This window comes from Podarcis filfolensis (assembly GCF_964270895.1).
Source record: "Podarcis filfolensis genome assembly, chromosome: 8".
Taxonomy (NCBI): domain Eukaryota; kingdom Metazoa; phylum Chordata; class Lepidosauria; order Squamata; family Lacertidae; genus Podarcis; species Podarcis filfolensis.
The window spans coordinates 57,932,425-57,951,414 of record NC_139611.1 but is presented as its reverse complement, the minus strand read 5'-3'; the positions used below and the strand labels follow the sequence as shown (position 1 = coordinate 57,951,414).

The 18,990-nt window shown below is 46.4% G+C and overlaps 1 protein-coding gene across 1 annotated transcript; it reads left to right on the top strand.

Annotated features, from left to right (window-relative positions):
* The first annotated feature begins 4,095 nt into the window (after positions 1-4,095).
* On the top strand, positions 4,096-13,562 carry MYCL (MYCL proto-oncogene, bHLH transcription factor). Its single transcript, XM_083625323.1, has 2 exons — positions 4,096-4,790; positions 10,623-13,562. The coding sequence occupies exons 1-2, from the start codon at positions 4,310-4,312 to the stop codon at positions 11,207-11,209; spliced, it is 1,068 nt and encodes a 355-aa protein (XP_083481449.1). The 5' UTR covers positions 4,096-4,309; the 3' UTR covers positions 11,210-13,562.
* Positions 13,563-18,990: the final 5,428 nt, after the last annotated feature.

The window sequence follows — 18,990 nt, the reverse complement described above, 5'->3', positions numbered from 1 at the left end:
TCTTTCTTCTTTCTAAGGTCAGCTCTCATAAGCACTACACTATACTGGCTCTAAAAAGAGGCATGGGCAAAAATGTGGACAAAAGTGCCGTACAAATCAATAGCAGCAATGACCAGAGAAAGACTACTTAAAATTGCACAGAGCTGGAACCTAATACCTAGAAGCCTAGGCTATATAAAACCGATGAGTCCTCCCATGTGTTGGAGAGGATGTCCCACTATAAGGACATATCCGCAAATGTGGTGGAGTGTCCAAAAATTGAAAGTTCTGGGAAAATGTTTTTACAAAAATATATTTGATTACAGAAATATCTTTAATTACAATTACAAGGCAGATGGTCCCCATGACTGGCTCTACTGAACTCATGTCATCACAATACAGTATGTATTGTATTGTAAAAGAACTTAACACATCTGTTAACTGCTGCAACAACAACTATTGCCAGGATGTGGGAATCATTACAATTAACTATGGACCAATGGTATAATGCAATTTGACAAACAACATTAAAGGAAAAACTGACATAAAAATTAAAAGTTGTAAGAGGCCAAAAGAAAGTCAACAATTTTTATTTTTATGCATTCTGGTGTGACTTTACTGATTACACAAATAATGAGGCATATGATAAAACACCCATATTTTATAGCAGTCTGGCGTACATGAAGTACATATTTTTGCCTCCCCCACTTGATGTTTTACAGTTTTTCTTTATATAAATACTGCATAGATATATGAACTGCAAAGAGGAGCAGCACATAGAATAACCCAATTTATTAGAATCAAGTTGGTCATATTAGTTCATGCTGATTTTAATAACATTTTGTACAGTAATTAAATCTGTTTAAACTGGTTTTCAAACTGTACAATGGTTTGTGTATATTTTTGGAAACCACTTTTGGAAACAATTTATTCAAAAAGGAGTCTATACACATTTTAAATAAACAGAATCGTAAGACTGCAAATTGCACTGTTAGTGGTCACCATGCTGGGACTTCACATCCTTGATCTGCTATAAAGCTCACTAGGTGACATTGAGCTAGTCAGTGCCTGAGTGCAGCCTACTTCACAATTTATTATGAGGATAAAGTGAGGTAGCCCACATGCTTGTGTATGCCATGCTAAGCTCAATAGAGAAAGGATGCAACACCAAGGCAAACAACAGTAGACCATATAGGAATCAATGACAGCTTCCGTTTGATGGTGGTTTGGGGAGGGAGTGCTTGTAAAAATTATGAGGATCCATGAAGGTCCTGGTCCAGTGCCCTAACTGCTGCAGCACGCTGACTCTCATTTTGGCAACACATTGGAGCAGTATACCAAAAGGCATTTTAGAAGCTAGCCTACAGTGCCATTCTGGGCAGCAAAAACAATTGAGTGCAGCCTATTACTAGCAACTGCTTTGCAAGGAGTTTGGCTCCCCCATCCCCTTTGAGTTTGAAGCTTCCAATGTAGAAAAATTTCCCAGTGCAATGCCATCAAGTCACCAGACGATGGTAGCATTGAACAGTGAGTTAAACTTCAGCACCCTAAACAATTCATTGACATCCATTGACATGCTAGTGCTAATCAAACCAAATCAAAACTATTGTTATTTTGGGGTGAGATTTAATCACATACCCGCAATGCATGTAGTACAATTAAAGCTGATCTGGAGCTCCTGCGAAACAAACCTGCTTTACTTAAAAACGGGCTTTTTACAATAAGGAAAGTGGTGGGAAAATGCGCTGGAAAGTTTGGGATAACACTTGCTCAATGCAACTTCATCTAATTTCCTCACAAACAAATCAGGATGAATGTTCATTAAATAGCCAAGATCCTCTAAGCTCTCTGCAAACAAATAAATCTATAGATTCATTAAACAACTCTGTTGTTGTTGTTTTAAAACACACACAACAACAACAACAACCCTGTTTAGGGAAGTTTTAAATATTTAATGCTGTATTGTTTTTAACATCTGATTGGGAGCTGCCCAGAGTGGCTGGGGAGACTCAGCCAGATGGGTGGGGTATAAATAATAAATTATTATTATTATTATTATTATTATTATTATTATTATTATTAACAGGAACAACAGGAACATTAAGAATACTATCTCACATTTAAGACCAAGACTCCCTGGGTTGTGAGTGAGCTTTTAAGTTACTCAGAATCTTTTATCAGACAGTATGCTAAAAAGAAAAGCAAAATAATAAGATGAAAGCAAACACCAGTTTGGGGTGGGATGGGATTTGGCACTGCCTGCAGTTTGTTTCAAGTCTGAGATGCTGTTGGAGGAAGTTTGTGCAGATGAACAGGATCAAAATCATGCCTTACCAAGTTACAGTTAAGTTCAAAAACATGGGTGTCTTATGATTCCTATTCTTATTCTGCGTACCATGGTATTAAATAATGGTTGAGTATTTCTCCATGACCCTAGTGCAGCCCAGATATATGCTTGTAAGGTCACAGGAAGGAGCAGTGATGCCAATCAGGTAGAGAGGGGCAACTACCTGGGGGTAGGGCCAGGACCTGATTGGCAGGCAACTGACCAATCAGACTGGCACAGTCTGGAGCCCCCAGAAGCAGCCAGACCAATGGGAATGCTATATCAGGAACCTTAGAAGCACCACTCTCTGCCTCACCTGCTCAGGAAGTCTAATTTCCCCTGGCAGTATTTTAACCAGTGCTCCTGGGAGTATGTCTGCATCCTTGTTTTAGTGTATCCACAACTTAACTGACTATCCCCTTTTCAATTAATGATGCCTTGTGGGAAAGAAAGAAAGAAAGAAAGAAAGAAAGAAAGAAAGAAAGAATTGAATTGCAGCCTCCTGTATATATTTATGTGGCTGTTTTGCAAACTGTACATGATATCACATGAACCAGTAACTTCCCCAAGGTGTTGATGGCTGCTTTAACAGACAACACCACAGCGCTCCTTTGGCTGTGCTGGTGGTTGCTGTGTAGTTCTGTGTTTCTTGTCTGTTGTAGGTGTGGTAACTTGACAGACATGGCCACAGGGTGGCCTCTGTTGGTTAGTTGGCTCCCTCCATCCATGTGTGGCATAAGCAACACAGTCCCTAATTGGTGAGCATGTATGCTATCTTTACACAACTTACTTTACTTTCTGTACTTTCGGGTGGTGTTGTTTTTCCTGATCTGCCTGTGCTGAGCATGCATTGGATTTGGCAGCCATCCTGGTGTGGTATAGCTTTCGTCATAGAGTAATATGAATACTAGAGCTTAATTTCTGTCCTAGAACATGTAAATAACAGTACCACTGAGTATGTGCAGAGAGTCTTGCTTCCTGGTTATGCCTAAACTGCTCCCAATAGGAACGAGGGAAGCTGTCTTTTACTGGTCCACCTTGTTCAGCATCTTCCACACTGACTGGTAGCAGCTCTGCAGAATTTCGGGAAGGGAATTTCTCCCAGCCCTACCTGGAGATGTCAGGGATTGAACCTGGGACCTTTTGCATGTAAAGAAGATGCTCTACCACTGAGCCAGTGGCGTAGTGTGGGGGGTGCAGGGGGGGCCGGCCGCACCGGGCGCAACATCTGGGGGTTAGGGTTAGGGGGCGCAAATCCACGGGTTAGGGGGCGCAAATTACTTGCCTTGCCCCGGGTGCTGACAACCCACGCTACGCCACTGCACTGAGCTACTGCTTTTCCCCAAGAATGGGGCATACTTTGCAAATACTTTGTTGAGCTATTGCAAAGGGGCCACTAGGATAGCAACAGGTTTGTTTTTGCTCAACGGCTTTTTACCAGAAAGGGTAAATATGGATTAAACAGGCTGGTATTTTGATGCCAGGTATGTGTATGGGCGTTGCACTTTTCTTCTTCTTTTTTGTCTGCATGCAGAGCGCCGATTTCACGATAAACACCTGTCTAGAAGCCTTGGCACTTGTGCCCCAACAGCAGCAGCTCTGCACCTCCAGCTGGGCTCGCCCGCTCCCTTCGCAGCAAGGTGGGCCAACGCGAGCAGCTCCCGCGGAGCGAGCCGCTGTCTGCCCCCGCCCCCTTGTGCAAATCCAGCGCTCCTAATTGGTTCGGCTTGTGGTACGGGCGGGGCTCGGGGCGCCAGACGCGATATAAGGGAGCGAGCGAACAATGCGCCTCGATCCCGACTGGGTCGCTTTGGGGGGGCGGGGAAGCGGGAAAAGCTGCGATTTCGGGAGCGAGCGCAGAAAGCCTAAGCTACCAAACCAGGCGGCGGCACCGCCTTCTTAGTTGAAAGAGCCCGGCGCTTGCACTTTTCCAGGCGGAGGAGCGTGCCCGTCCGCGCGCTGCGCTCAGGTGAGCTCCCGTCGCAGGTGGGACGCGGGCAAGCCATGGAGCTCGACCCGCCTCAGCTGCCTCAGGCGCCGCCGGCGCCGCCCTACTTCTACGACCACCACGAGTCGCCCGGCGACGACTTCCACCGCTCGAGCGCGCCCAGCGAGGACATCTGGAAGAAGTTCGAGCTGCTGCCCAGTCCGCCGGCCTCGCCGCTGCCGCCGGGCCCCGCCGAGGACGCGGCCGCCGACTACCTGCTGGAGCCCGGCCGGCTGCTGGGCAACCTGAGCGCCTTCGTCCTCCGCGACTGCATGTGGAGCGGCTTCTCGGCCCGCGAGCGCCTGGAGAAAGCCATGGGCGAGAAGCTGACCGCCAAGCCGCCCGCCCAGGGCCCGCCAGCCGCCGCCCCCACCGCCGCCCAAGCGCCGCACGACGCCGCGCTAGGAGGGCTGTGCGTGGCCCCCGGCGCCGTCTTCGCCTGGCCCGCCGACTGCAAGCTCCCGCCCTCCTCCGGCTCCGAGAGCCAAAGCGAATCGGGTAAGGCTGCCTCCGGGCCGGGGAGCGGGGCGGCGGACCGCACGGCACCCCCAGGGGTACCCAGTCCTGCAGCTCTTGCTGGGCGCCGAAAGTTTCTCTCCCGGGACAAAAGGCTCCTCTCGCTCTTAATTTCCCGTGGCGCCCCTTGGACTGCGCCCCCTGTCTTCCCAGGTCTCCGTGCAGAATTCTGCAGTCCCCTTGGAGGGATCTTTTATTGCAAAATTCTCCGAGCTCTTGCATTTACTCTGCCCCCCTCCCGCTTCTTCACCAGAGGTTCTACTTTCAGGGGGAAGTGTGCATTGTCGTCCCGGCCCAGCTTCCCAAGGCTGCTGCTGGGACTTGCATAACGTGGTGAACCCAACCCATCTGTCTTGCTTCCTCCTCCAACCTCTCCCAATTTAGCACCCTTTAGCACAGCCGGCGGGGGAGGGGGGTGCCTGCCGCAGGACCGAAAAGAGAAGAAAAGGCGCCACTTGCACAACTCCCTCCACCACTCCAGGAGGTTGGGTGGGGGGACCCAAGAGACAGAGCATTTCTTTGAGAGGTTGCATTTCAGCAGGACAGGCTTCTCCAGAGTTTCCTGGTTCAGGTTGTAAACCCTGTCTATAAACCTGTGTTTATTGAAAAAGTTTGGCTTGGTTGGTGTTGCAGGCTTCTTATGCTTGTGGAGTTTGGAGGGTTGCCACAGTGGACCTATGATGGACAAAGGCTCTGGAAGGATTTGACCTGGGAAATACAAGAATTGTCTTGCAAATCCCCCTCCTCCCACAAAATGTTGAATGCAGTCTCAGGTCAGGTTCTGCAGCCAAGGGGAACCAGCCATATTATGCATGTTATAAAAGTTTTGTTGCATAAGTGCCCACATCTATGCTTATAAGTGCATCAGTTGACATGTAACCACTACTTTGCTGAGTTTGCTACCCTAGATCAGGCATGCAGGGGCAGTGTGTGCGTGAATGGGATCACAGATCATAAAGACCACCTTTCTGTCTTTGAAGTGCTCTAGGATGTAGGAACATTAGGACACAGAATCGTAGAGTTGGGAGGGATCCAAAGAGTCATCTAGACCAACCCCTTGCAATGCAGGAATCAACATCAATGGGGAAGAACTGTAATTCTTTGGTAGAGCATCACCTTTGTATGGAGAAGATTTGAAATTCGATCTCTGGCATCTCCAAGTAGAAATGAGAAACATCCTTTCAAATCCTAGTACGCTGTTGCAAGTCAGTATAGAATCTAGACAATACTAACTTGGTACAGTATAAGGTAGCTTCCTATGCAGGATTGAATTACTCACAGCTAGAAGCCTGCCTCTGCCTTTTCAAGTCTCCAAGGAAGAAAATTTCACAACCTCTTCCTTCTCCCCCAGCCCAATTTGTTTGGCTAATCTGATCTCAATGCTTTTAAATCTTAAGTTTTTAAAATGCTTTCATTCTGTTTGGATTGATGTACCTCGCTTGCACATCCAGTCCTCATTTGTAGGCAAACCACAGAATAATACCAGGGGTTTCTGTACACACCAACATATTTTAGGGGGCAATCTTCTTTGTGAGCCTCTAGCAACCTTTGCCAACCTGGTCCGTCCCCGCCCCCCCCTGCAAACTCTCACCTGCTTCAGGTTGTTTGCACTGCAACTCCCAACAGCCCCAACTAGAACACCACATGAATATTGTGTTCAGGGTTAACATTTCTATAAATAAACTTGTGGCATGTGTTATCCCTTGAAAAACTGACATAGCCTTGAAATGGGCACACTTTCTAATACTCTGGCCTTGTTGTTAATCCTTGTAGGGCTGAGTCACTGGGTAAGCAGTGACTGCTTATATGACTCACTACAGAGCTTGAATAGGGCTTGGGTTGAGAAACAAATTGGGTATAAGATTTAATTACATTAGGAGAAGCAGGTCTTAATCTCAATTAGCAGAAGGGGCGGGGAATGTTATTAATTTATTTAATTGTGCTTGCCCTTGCTGACCTGGACTTTTCACCCCCATCAGCATCTAGGCTCCTCCTTCAGATGCTGTTTTTTTCAGCCAGTCACATGATTCCTGGGACAAAAAGCAACAGATGCAAGTGTTTGTGTGTGTGCACTCTCAATAGCTCACTATGCCAATGAGAGACTGAGGGTAGGTAACAGCAGTGTTTCAAGCACTGCTATTGGCTGATTGCCAGGATGCTTGGAGAAGGTTGTTCTCACTGAGTCACATTTTTTTTATTAATGGGAAAGTGCTGATTGTTTGCCCAATGCAAGTTTTAGAAGGAGAGCACTTAAAAATTCAAAGCAAGTGGGGGTAAGGCAAAGTGGGGGCATAGCTGGCCTGTGTTCTTTATTTATAAATTAATGGAGGCAGAAACAAGGCTTAAACAATGCAATTGGGGGCACCAGATAGTGTGCACTGTGGATGAGAACTTATGTGGAGGGCTGGGAGGGTGTGGGGCACAAGCCCTGCTGAAACTGAGCCTGCTGCAGGAGACCTTTCCCTGTCCATAGAATTAAGCAGACAGAGCAGGCTGGAGTGCCCACTGTATGCTCTGCTGCTACCATTGTCTGGCTGTGATTCTCCATTTGCCATGGACTTTAATGGCTTGGAACCTCTGGCACAGAGATGGGGTAAAATAACACTGCTGACTTCCGCTATGCCATTCTTCCCCAGCCTTGTGCTCTCAAGGTCTTTTGGACTACAACTCCCATCAGTGCAGGCATGCCAACTCTAGGGGACCAAGGTGTCTCATTATTGGTTGGAAGGAGGCCAGTTGCACATCTCAGCTTCAGTGGCTGGCTTCTGCAGACGACAACGTTGCATGTGTGACATCACACAAGCACAATGCTCCTCTGCACCCTCAATCTTGGGTGTGCGCGCAACTTGGCGCTTCTGCATCAGTGCTGGCCATCGTGAGCTGACTTGATAGAAGCAGTGAATTCCTTCCACCCATGTTTCTGAAGAGTATTAAAATTTTTGCACCATTCCCCATTTGTGACATGAGGTGGTTTTCTTGTGCATATGATGGTGCTTAAGCTTTTGAAAAAGGAGGACAAGAGTGTCTTGCACTCTCCTGGGGGCCTCATGGTAGCAAGCAGTCACAGAACCTTGTAAGAATGGTTTTTAGACATGCATCCCACAGAAAACTGTCTGTGCCTTGTTTCCTGGGAGCACGCAAGAGGACCCTTAGTAGGTGACATGTGAAATGCTGGAGACATGCTTTGAATGACTCCAACTCTTAAGTAGGCACGACGCCACCTTCTGTGTAACTTGAAATCATTTTCATTGTGTATTTCTGTGAAAAATTTGCCTCCTGTAGTTTTCTCCACAAGGGCCCTTGGTCAGTTTCTAGGAAACATTGTCTATGTGCAACCTGTCACAGGCTGTCTTAGGCATACAAGTTCCATTGTCCTCAGCAGAACTTAATTCCAGCCAACACAGATAGGGAGAAGCTTTCCTCTGAAAGCTGTTGCTGCAGTAAACCAGATGGCTGATTTCTTGCTCATGCAGACTAGCGGGACTTCGCTTTGTGAGTTCAGAACCGATCTCTTTGTTTTCTACTGTGATAACCTTTCCCCTTAAACTTCTTTCTTTAAAAAACTCTGACCACTTTGTCTGAAGGCTGTATAACTTGAATCTTTTGAAAGTCACTCAAGCCTTCTGTGCAAAGGCCTTTAAAGGACCTTCTCTTCCCACCCCCTTCCTGTATACTGGATGGGGAGGTGCCGAGATCCTTTCTGTGCATCTCTGGCTAAGTGGGGAGGGCTGCCCACTGTGTGTGTTGTGGAGGTTGTTTGTGCAGGGGAATGGAATCCTTTGAACAGGATTTACTACTTCTGAAAAGTAGCAAATCCCTCCTGAAGTGTGAAGCTGTAGGGGCAAAGGCCATCTCTCCCCATTCGCTGCTTCATTTACAATTCCAATGGGCAATGAAAGAGCCTTGGGGGGTGGAGGGTGGGGGAGAGATAGAGCTTTAGCGGTAAACTTTGTTCCAGGCCAATGGTGACTATTGCCCCCAGTCTTTTTAATTGGGGATGGGGAGCATAGGAATGCCTTGATGATGGCCTGGCCTTTTGTCCCTTACAATTGCCTTTGGGAAAGCCACCCCCTCCCCTCCAGGGACACAAAGACAAAAAACCTCCATTCCATTGCAATTGTTAACAGACCCTTGGGGGACAGAAATGTTCATCCCTCCCCAGAATGAAGCTCCCAGTACCACAGGATTCCTGCAGGAATTACATTTGCTCAGGACTTTGCAATAGCACCAAGTCAGACTGCTTGAGAGAAGGTAGATCAGACCGCTCACCCTTTCAGTAAATGCTAAAGGTTAAGAATCTAGTCTTTGCCCTCAAAATAAAGCAGCTTACAGGGTGAGATTTGAATCTGGAACCATGCCCAACACTTTATGGAGTGGGCAATAAGTACATTAGGATGCTCTAGTAGTAGATTGGGAAGGACTTTTCAGTTTGCCTTTTTAAAAAAAGAAAAAAAATGAAAACCTTCTGGTTGGCCATGAGCTAATGACTTATCTTTCATCTTGGGTGTTCTTCATATGAAAATGAGCACTACTTGGTGGATTTTGATGTGGTGTTTGGACCTCTGTTTACCAGTTTCTGAGTTGTGTAGCTTCACCGTTAATTTAAAAGCATACTTATTCTGCTCTTTAGGCAAAAAGATAAATGAAAACAAGGAGGGGAAAAGAAAACAAGTGAACTTGATAATCAGGTCTTAAAGTTAGTTTTCATCTCTATATATGGCTTATGAGGTGCAGAAGGAACCTAGCTCAGCAGGTGCATCTTAAATGACCCCTTTGCCCTGCACTTCACCCCCTGGCTTGTGCATCGTCCTATTCCTTTCCTACTTCAGCCTCTGCTGTGTGTGGTAGCTTCAGGAACCAAAAGAGATGAAGAGACCCACCTGTCCCCAGTGGCCTCAGTGCTCAATAGTAAGACATCAGTAGACGTGCTCTTTGCTGATGCTGCAGAAACAGATTTCATAGCATCCCTGGAGCCAGGGATTAAAAGAAAGATGGGGCTTTGCCTTGCCCTTTTGTTTTCAGTCCCCTCACCCCCCCCCACAACATTTGGTGCAGGTCCCCATCTCTTCTTCATCATTCTCCACTGATATTTGAGCAACCTTTGTCACCACCCTGTGTGTGTGCATGTGCAAGTTCTCCATTTGGGATTCAGGAAGGAGGAAAAGTAGAGAGGCTGCAGTAGAAATCTTTAGGAAGACTTTGATAGCTCAGGTCTGGGAAGGTGATGACTTGCCCCAAGTGTGCTGCTCCTTCTGTGATGCAGCTGATGTTGGTTACTGCTTCCCAGATTCTTACTTGAAATGGAGCTGCATGGTTTTATGCTCCAGAACACCCGCTCCCCTCAAAATGCTTGGACCACCACCTTGTTACATCTTGCAATGGCATAGAAAGGTTGGTTCCTTCGTTAGACACCTCATGCAGTTCTGTTTAGAATAAGGAACTGGGAATCAGTCCCAGACCCTTTGAGGAATCCAGTTCCACTTGATGTACAGAGCTGGCTTTGAAGCAAAGCAGGTTGAGTCTAGTCAGTGAGGCTGCCTTGTAACCTCAGTACAGCTTGAATGTATGTATGCTGCCTTGATTTTCGTGGTGGTAAAAAAGTGGGGTGATAAAAAAGTGGGCTATAGTTCCCACCATCCCTGTCCATTGGCCAAGCTGGCTGAGGCTGATGGGAGCTGTGGTACAAAACATCTGGGGGGCACCTGGTTGGCTGCATGAAACCCACCCTGGTGTGCTAACTTGTGTGTTACTGCCTGAAACAGCCTGTGGTGTTTGCCAAGGTTTAATGGATTCTTCCCTCTTGTTTGTACACAGAAGGGGAAGAAATTGACGTGGTGACAGTTGAGAAGAGGCAGTCACTGGGTGTGAGGAAGCCGGTCACCATCACTGTGCGGGCTGACCCCTTGGACCCTTGCATGAAACGTTTCCACATATCCATCCACCAGCAGCAGCACAATTACGCAGCCCGCTCACCACCTGAGGCTTGTTCCTGCACGGCTGCCTTGGAGAAAAGCAGTCAAGAGGAGGAGGAGGAGGAGGATGATGGTGGTGCACAGTCCCTGAGGCAAGTGGCAGAGCCTTCCTCTCTTGAACCTTTCCTCCTGAAATCCGGGAGTGCTCCCAGTTCGGACAGTGAAGACGTGACCAAGCGGAAAAACCACAACTACTTGGAGCGCAAGCGGCGCAACGACCTCCGCTCGCGTTTCCTGGCGCTGAGGGACCAGGTCCCTGGTCTCGCCACCTGCCCCAAAACCCCCAAAGTGGTGGTGTTGAGCAAAGCGTCAGAGTATCTGCAGTCACTACTCAAAGCGGAGCAGCAGATGGTTGCTGAGAAGAAGCTGCTAAAATTGCATCAGCTTCAGCTGTTGAAACGGATTTCGTACCTCAAGAGTGCACGTTAGCTGCCAGGAACTCCAAACTGCTTGCCAGCTTGATCTCTGCACTTTTTTGTGGGGGGGGGGGATCAAACAAAAACAAATTGGTTTGTTGACTTGCAGATCCCAGAATGCAATGCAGCTGGTGCACACAAATGGGGGCTTGCATTCCATACACTATTTTCCACCCTGGTCTTCTCTCTTAGCCAGTTATGGGTGCTGGAGAATCTCCTAAGTTGTGCAGGAGTGATGATGATCAGGGCAGTGGGGTTGAGCTACTCAGACTTCAGCTTCTACAGCAAAATGCTGACTTCTTCACAGGCTGAATGAACCTCCATTCCAGTTGGGATCACCAAAAGCATCTTGTGGAATACTTCACAATACTTTCTGACAGAGGGGCCTGAGTCAACATTTCTAAAGCTGGGGCAAAGATGGACCCTTCAGTTGTCTCTCTCAAGAGGCTTCTTCTGTTTCCCCCAGTCAAAGTTGGATTGTAAACACTGGCTATGGATAGTTCTACATACCCTCTTTTCTCCCCAGGCTCTGCTTCTTGCCACTGGCATTTAAGAAGACAGATATCTTGTGCAATTTGTTTCTTTTTTTACAATGGTCCTACGCAATAGACTTTTTCCCACCCCCAAGTACACTCCCCCACCCTATTTTCCAATGTTGTTTAGGATTAACAGCTCTCTTCCCTTCTTGGAATTTATTATGGGTGAATTTTTAAATGTTGCCACCTCTGATGGCCTGGCTAGGGCTTATGGGAGTTGTAGTCCAAAACATCTGGAGGGTACCAGGTGGAGAATGTCACATTATGTGAAGTTATTTCACAGCTGACACTTGAAGACAGCTTAAATCTGGCTTTTGCTTGAGATCTGCAGCTAGATTACCCCTCAGGCTAAGATCAGTGCCTTTCACACTTGAGGTGGAAAAAAATATTGGGCAGATCTACACCATACACTTAAAGCACATGACTTCCCCCACCCAATCCCCAAAGAATCCTGGCATCTGTAGTTTCTCACAGAGCCAGAATTCCCAGCACCCTCAACAAACTAAAGTTCCCAGGTTTCTTTGGGTGAAAACATGTGCTTTAAAATGTATGGTGTGATTCTGCCCTTAATGGCATCAGCATAATAGACCCCAAAGTGGATTGATTTCAATGGGATTAATTCAGGTGAACTTTTAATCAGTTGTGTCCAGTGATGAGACCTGACTGCTGTCTTGCTGTGTCAACCTTGAATCTGCCCCTCGGGGGTAATTCCTCTTTCTGAGATGGAGGGGTGCAGAACCTTCTCTCAAGAACTGTTAGAGGCTTGATGTGTGCATTTAAGACATTCTCCTCCCCTCTCCCCCCAACTGCTCCTTCACTGGAAATGCACTGAGATCACCTTGGATTTCATTTACCTCATACTTATTTTTCAACTTGGGCAATGCAGCTTCTTGTCTTTGGTTTTGTATATCCTAGAATCCATTGTTGTGACTGCCTGATTCTTTATACTGGATGGCTTTTTTTTAAGATATACTATTTTTATACTTTTTTTAGAAATTATTTTGTAAAATACTTGTTCTCTTTCCTCCCAGATTTTCAAAGATAAAACAGTGGGTAGAGGGCTCTCAGTACTGCTTTTGTAGATGAGATTGTTCAAACTGAGATTCAGCAGGAAAAAAATATTTCTGTTTTGACTAGAAAATGATTTCCTAAGTCAGGGGTCTGGTCCCAAGTTTCAAGCACCAATAATGAGACTATTGGACATCTTAAGGGTGTTTTGGTAGAGTGGGTGGGTAAGGGAGTCCCTAGATGGGAACATTGTTATTTCAACTGCCACCTATAGAGAAGTTTTCTACTGAAGATGTCCTACTGATTCTTAAGACTAAGAGAAGCCTTTCCCCCTCCACCTTCCCTTTCTCTGGAAATAAAAGGGCTGCATGAATATATTTTGGGGGAAATGTGCAGTGTGGCGTTAATTGATGTTTACTCACAGCTAGGTTCCACTGTGTCGCCCCCAGGAAAGGGAGCACCTCAGTCCCATGCATAAAGAGAAAGAAAGCAATGATAATGTGGTGATGTGTTTTTTGCTCTGGTTTTGCTAGGTCCTTAACAGCTTTTGTTGAGCTGGCTGGGGCTACCCCCCTCTCCCTCCTTCCCTTTTATGCAGATCCCTCCCACCCATCCTCCTTTGTCTCTTGGGTAGGGAGAGGCCAGAGCTGGAGGTGATGGATGACCCTTTATCTTGGCTTGCACACAGTTTGGTGGGCGCAGACTGGTCTCCCACAATGCATTGGGGGCTCCTTCAGGCGTTCCTTGACTGGCCCGCTGGGTGGTCAGACTTAGCACTTTCTTTGTTACCTCGCACTTCTTAAATAAACGGAATCTCCAAAAGGACAGGCTGAGTCTGCTTTTTTCCCTTTCCTTTTTGAGCCAAGGGATGTATGTGAGACCCTTATCTGCAAAGATAAATCAGTCTTCGCGTTTGTAATTTAGTTGAATGCATGCTTGTTTAGTTATGTAGAGGAGGGGAAGAGGAGAAAGTTTGGACAATATCCTGGAAAAAGAGAACCAGGGGAGCATGGTTCTGGCATGTGCTCTGAAGGAAGAGCATGGGAAACAGAGAAGAAGTAGGAGAGCTGTCATAGCCCGCAGCTGAATCAACCCATCCACATGCAGCTAATAAGAGGGAGTGTAGGCAGGAATTCTTTCTCTGCTACTCTTGATGTGTGGAGATTCTTTTGTGTTTATATAGGACCTGGGGGGATTTTACAGTATTCTATAGGCTTATGATGATCTTGGGATAAGAAAAAGACATAAATGGAAGACAATATTTCAGCAGCAGCAGTAGTAGAAAATGTAAAAAGCTGTGTATTTGAGGTGATTAACTGTATTTGCACATCATCTTTCCTCTGCTGGGAGATGGACCAGACCCTCTCTGAAGCACTGAGGCTAGATGAACTTTGGGATGCTTTCAGCTCTGATTCTGTCAGAGCCATCCTGGTTCTGCTTAGCTCAACAACCTCTAATAAAAAAGGAAAACCCATCACTATCAGAGGCAGGCTCTTTCACGGAGAATCAGCTTGCACCATTAGGAAGTTCATGCTTGTGTTTAGTCTATACAGTATTATTCTCTACCAGTTCAGGTCCTATCCTTGGAACCAACAGATGGTGACAATTTGTTTCTATATGACAGCCACCTTCACAGTTTTGAAAGCCTCTCCTGTCACATCTTTACTTCAGACTTCACCTACCCACTTCCTTCAACATTTCCTCACAGGACTGTCTCCAGGCCTCTCACCATCTTTGTTGATATTCGCTGGACACATTTCACGTTGCTGATATCCTCAAACCATTGTGTCCAGACAGAAAGCAGAAAAGAGTGGCTAACCAGGTGACCCGGAATCATAGCAGTCTTTAAATAGCTATTCTTGCATAGAAAATATGGTAAGATATGAGGACTTTTACTTGAGGGGGTGTTTTTGAACAAGGCAAATGGGCCTAAGAACATTTGGGTTTTACTCATCTCTCACCACAATGCATTAAAAAGCAAGTTTTCTTCCCTTCATTCTGAGAAGTTTTAGAACAAGCTGAACGGGTCGCACTTCTAGAACAGCAGCTATATCAGTTGTTGTACTAAAGGAAAATCCTCTCTGCATATGTAATTTGAGAATGGACCTGTCTAGGATTGAGCATTCCAATCTGAGGTGCCAGGATGAAAGGGTCTTTGGGCTGTATCCCACTAAGTCCTCTGTAGAGTAGATCCATTGAAATAAATGGATCTGAGTTGTGTTCATTATCTTCAGTGACTCTACTCTGAGTAGGAGTAGCATTAACTACACCCCTTCATGCCTGGCTCATTAAACTACACCCCTGCCCTCTCCTGGCATTTGGCCCTCAATCCTGAGGGAAGGTGGCCCTCGGCATAAAAACATTGCCTGCCCTTTCAGTAGACGATGACTAAGCACTTTAGGAAAATCAAAGCATGAATCCTCCACAAGCAGATGGGAAAAGGTTTCTCTTTTATCGGGATTAAGGAGAGGCTGGGGCATGTCTGAATCCCATTGCAAAATCAGGTATGTAGGTCAGGTGCCTCAGGACTTCAGTAGCTCTGTGGCTTCTAAAAATAGGCACCGCTGATGAAACAGACTTATTAATAAGTGCTTTACAATTCTGTTTGCTCTCAGTGTGAGGTAGATTACTGATATTCCCATTTTACAGATGGGGTATTGTGTAGGAGGTTGTGATTTACCTGAGCCTCCCAGTGGCAGAGCTGGAATTTGGATCAAGGTCCAAAACAAAATGAAGTATTGTCTTATTAATGAAGACTGACAATTCATTTTTCAGTGGCACAATAAATGTTCATGCTAATATGTTGCATAGTGACTGCTAACTATAAATTATCTCAGTAGCATGAATTGCACCTTGGGACCTATGAAGTACAAAGATGCCTTGCACCAAGTTAGGCTGGCCAACTGAACACTATGTTGCTGGCTCTGGTTAGCAGCTCAAACTGAACATGCTGGGAACTGAACCTGAGACCTTCTGCATGTAAACCACGTTTAACTGAGCACTCTTGTCATTCCATGGGCTTGTGTGGGTTTTCAGCTTGGGCAGATCATACCCTTATAGGAAGAAGAGAGCAACAGGATTCTCATGAAATTATGTCTCTTAAAGTGAGCTTTATTTGCAGGGTTTCTTCCTGCCTTTACATGCCAAAGTGGAGCACTTAAGGCTGCCAAACATGATGAAATAAAACCACACCTCTACTCGTAACAAAAAACAGCAGCATAATTCCAAAGGAAGGAAACTATAGATGGGTAGCCCTGTCAGGATCCTACCTAGCAGTCTTTACGTGACAGGGTGGTAGTGTTGGATGTTAGAAGAAAGAAGGCACCTCTTTGTGGCAGGGAGGGAGAAAATGGCTTTACATTGATCAGCCATTGGTAGGTGATCTAGCCAGGTGTTGGCCCTTCTGACTGGCAGCTTCCTAAGCTCTGGGGAAGAGGAAGGGTGGTGTTAAAAGTGTCAGACATGGTTAGACACCCACCACTGCCATGAGCCCCCCTCCCTTTGCCATTGTAACCAGCTTTTTCACCTGCCTCTTGCTCTAACGCAGAAGGGATGCGCAAGCAAACAGGAGTGATGGTGAGGAAGAGGAGCCGCCAATACTTGCTCGCTCATTGATTCTGGCAAGCCAGCAAGCAGATTAAAAGCATGTATGCGGCAGATGCCACAATGGCAAAGGGTGGTGGAGGGATCCTTTCCAAGGACCTCCCAAAACCTGGAGCCAGCACTGGGCACTGAAAGCTGGCTTATACCAAGCTGGGCCATTGAGATCAGTGTTGTCTACACAGTGGCCATCCAGATGTTTCAATGATGTTGGGGATAGTGGATAAACTCTGGAAGGCTGCAGGCTTCTTATCCTTGGTCAACACTGACTAGTAGCAATCTCTAGAGTTTCAGAAGGGACATTCTCAACCCTACCTGGAGATGTTGGGTACTGAAGTTGGGATCTTCTGCATGCAAAACAGGTAGCCTACCACTGAGATATAGTCCATTTTCTCAGTCTAGGTACCTGCCTTCCTAAAATTTAACTGGACACACCAATGAGGATTGAACCTGGGAACCTTTGTGTGCCAAACCTATGCTCTACAAGGTAGTCTTTGAACCTCTTTTGTTTTGACTTTAAAGTGTAACCAGACCAGAAGCCCGTTTTCAAAAATCTAGCACAGATCTTCCTTATAATGCTACCCCAAACATACTGCATGTATAGGCATATACACATAAAGAAAGCCTGGTTCAAAGTCTTCCTATATAACATCTTGAATGATTTTTCAGAAAGCATTGTTACTTATTTTCAGACAGCAGTGTTATTTATTTTGGACACATGGGTGAGTAAAACTTCATGCATTTTTCATATCGCCTTGCATAAAGGGTGACGGGGAGGTGGGTTCGTGCCTGGGTTAGTAAATTATTGTGTCAGTTTGGCTGAGGCTGCTCTAATCCCATCTCTGCCAATGAGCTCTTCTGCTTTTGAAAAGGGATCCTTGCTCTCCCTCTGTTGCCATGGCAAGAGATGTGTGTTGCTAGGAGAAGAGCAGTCGCCTCCTCCCTCTGTTGTCATGGCAGAAAATCACAGAACCCCTTCTGTTACCCTGACGATAGCCTCCATCACCCTGGCAACTGTCTCCCTATGATTTTTTTCTTCCTGACTCTGTTGCTACAGTAACAATTCCTTTTTCCCTGTCTTTGGTCACAAGTTCATCTCTTTATGCTTCTGCAGAGCTTCTGCTTCCTACCCAGTTACCAATGTTAGATCCCCCACCTTCCAATATGGTTGCTATGGTAATATTCCCTCCCTCAACCTTCATTTTCATCACCTTGCATGTGGCTATAATCCCCATCAGCCCTCATCATCGACTGATGTGATTAAAAAGAACCTTTTGGGTTTAATGCAGGGATGGGAAGCCTTTTTTATCATTGATTTATTTGATTTACTGATATCTCACCTTTCCTCCAAGGAACCCAAGGTGGTATGCATGATTTCTCCCAGTCCCCATTTTATCCTCACAACAAACCTGTGAGGTAGGTTAGGCTGAAAGTGAGTGACTGTTCTAATATCATGCAACAAGCTTCATGGCTGAGTGGGGATCCAAACTCTGGCCCCCCGGATCACAGTCCAAGACTCTTAACCACTATCAAGGTTTCCCAAACTTGAGTCTCTACCTCTTTGGGCTACAATACCTATCATCCATGACCACTGGTCCTGCTAGCTAGGGATGATGGGAGTTGTAGTCCCAACAACAGCTGGAGACCCAAGTTTGGGAAACCCTGTACTACATCAAAGCTGTGGCCCTCCAGATGTTTTTGGATGACACCTCCCCTCATTCCTAGCTATTGGCCATGTTGGCTGGGATTGATGGGACTTCAGTGACCCCCAGAGGGCCACAGGTTCCTCATCCCTGGCTTAGCATATTGTTATGAGCTTTTCATATCCACTGAAGTGCCAAAACGCTCGGTTTTAAGGTTCTAAGGGCCACAGCCTTAACAGGCACGTTATTTAGACAATATTGGTAAGGTTCCCTATCCTGCGATTTGTTCCAGCTTCACCTCTGCATGCCTGTCCATGGCACAGTTGGACCGAGCCCAGATTTGCTTGTTCATCGGAACAGACAAATGGAGTCCATGCAACTGAAGCCATCGTTCAACAGGTGCCATTCTATGTTACAAATAGCCAACTGGCAACCAATACCATCTGTAGACAATGATAAAGAGTTTAAGGGTGTCCTGAAGCTCACCCAGCCCACCCCCCGCTCAGAGCAGGATACTGTAGTCACAGTGAATCCTTCCTTTGCAAACGGTGTTAGCTTCTCCCCCCCCCCCCCATTAATGCATCTGAGAGGAGAGCCGGTGTGGATTGATGGTTAGCGTGTCAGGCTAGGACTTGGGAGATCAGGGTTCAAATCCCCACTCAGCCATGAGGCTCCTTGGGTGACCTTGGAGCAGTGGAACTATGTGCATCAGAACAGTGGGCTGGATCAAGCTAAAGGAGGCCCACCTTGGCCAGCATCCCGTTCTCAGTGCTCAAGATGCCTCAATGGGAAGCCTGCAAGCAGGAGCCAAGCACAAGAGCGCTCTTCACCTTCCAGCACCCGTGGCTTCATTTACTGCCTCCTCTGAGAAAACGGTGGGATTTTAAAAATGAAATAAACAAGGGTTTTGCAAACTTGGATATCCAGCTCTTTTTGGACTGCAAGTCCTATCATCCTCAGATAGCAGGGCCTGTGGTCAGGGATTATGGGAAATGTTGTCTTGAGAC

What these genes read in the sequence shown, in the direction of transcription:
- MYCL (XM_083625323.1), top strand. Translation starts at nt 4,310, where the DNA reads ATGGAGCTCGACCCGCCTCAGCTGCCTCAGGCGCCGCCGGCGCCGCCC. An exon ending in CGAGAGCCAAAGCGAATCGG is followed by an intron (nt 4,791 to 10,622) that starts GTAAGGCTGCCT and finishes GTTTGTACACAG; the next exon opens with AAGGGGAAGAAATTGACGTG.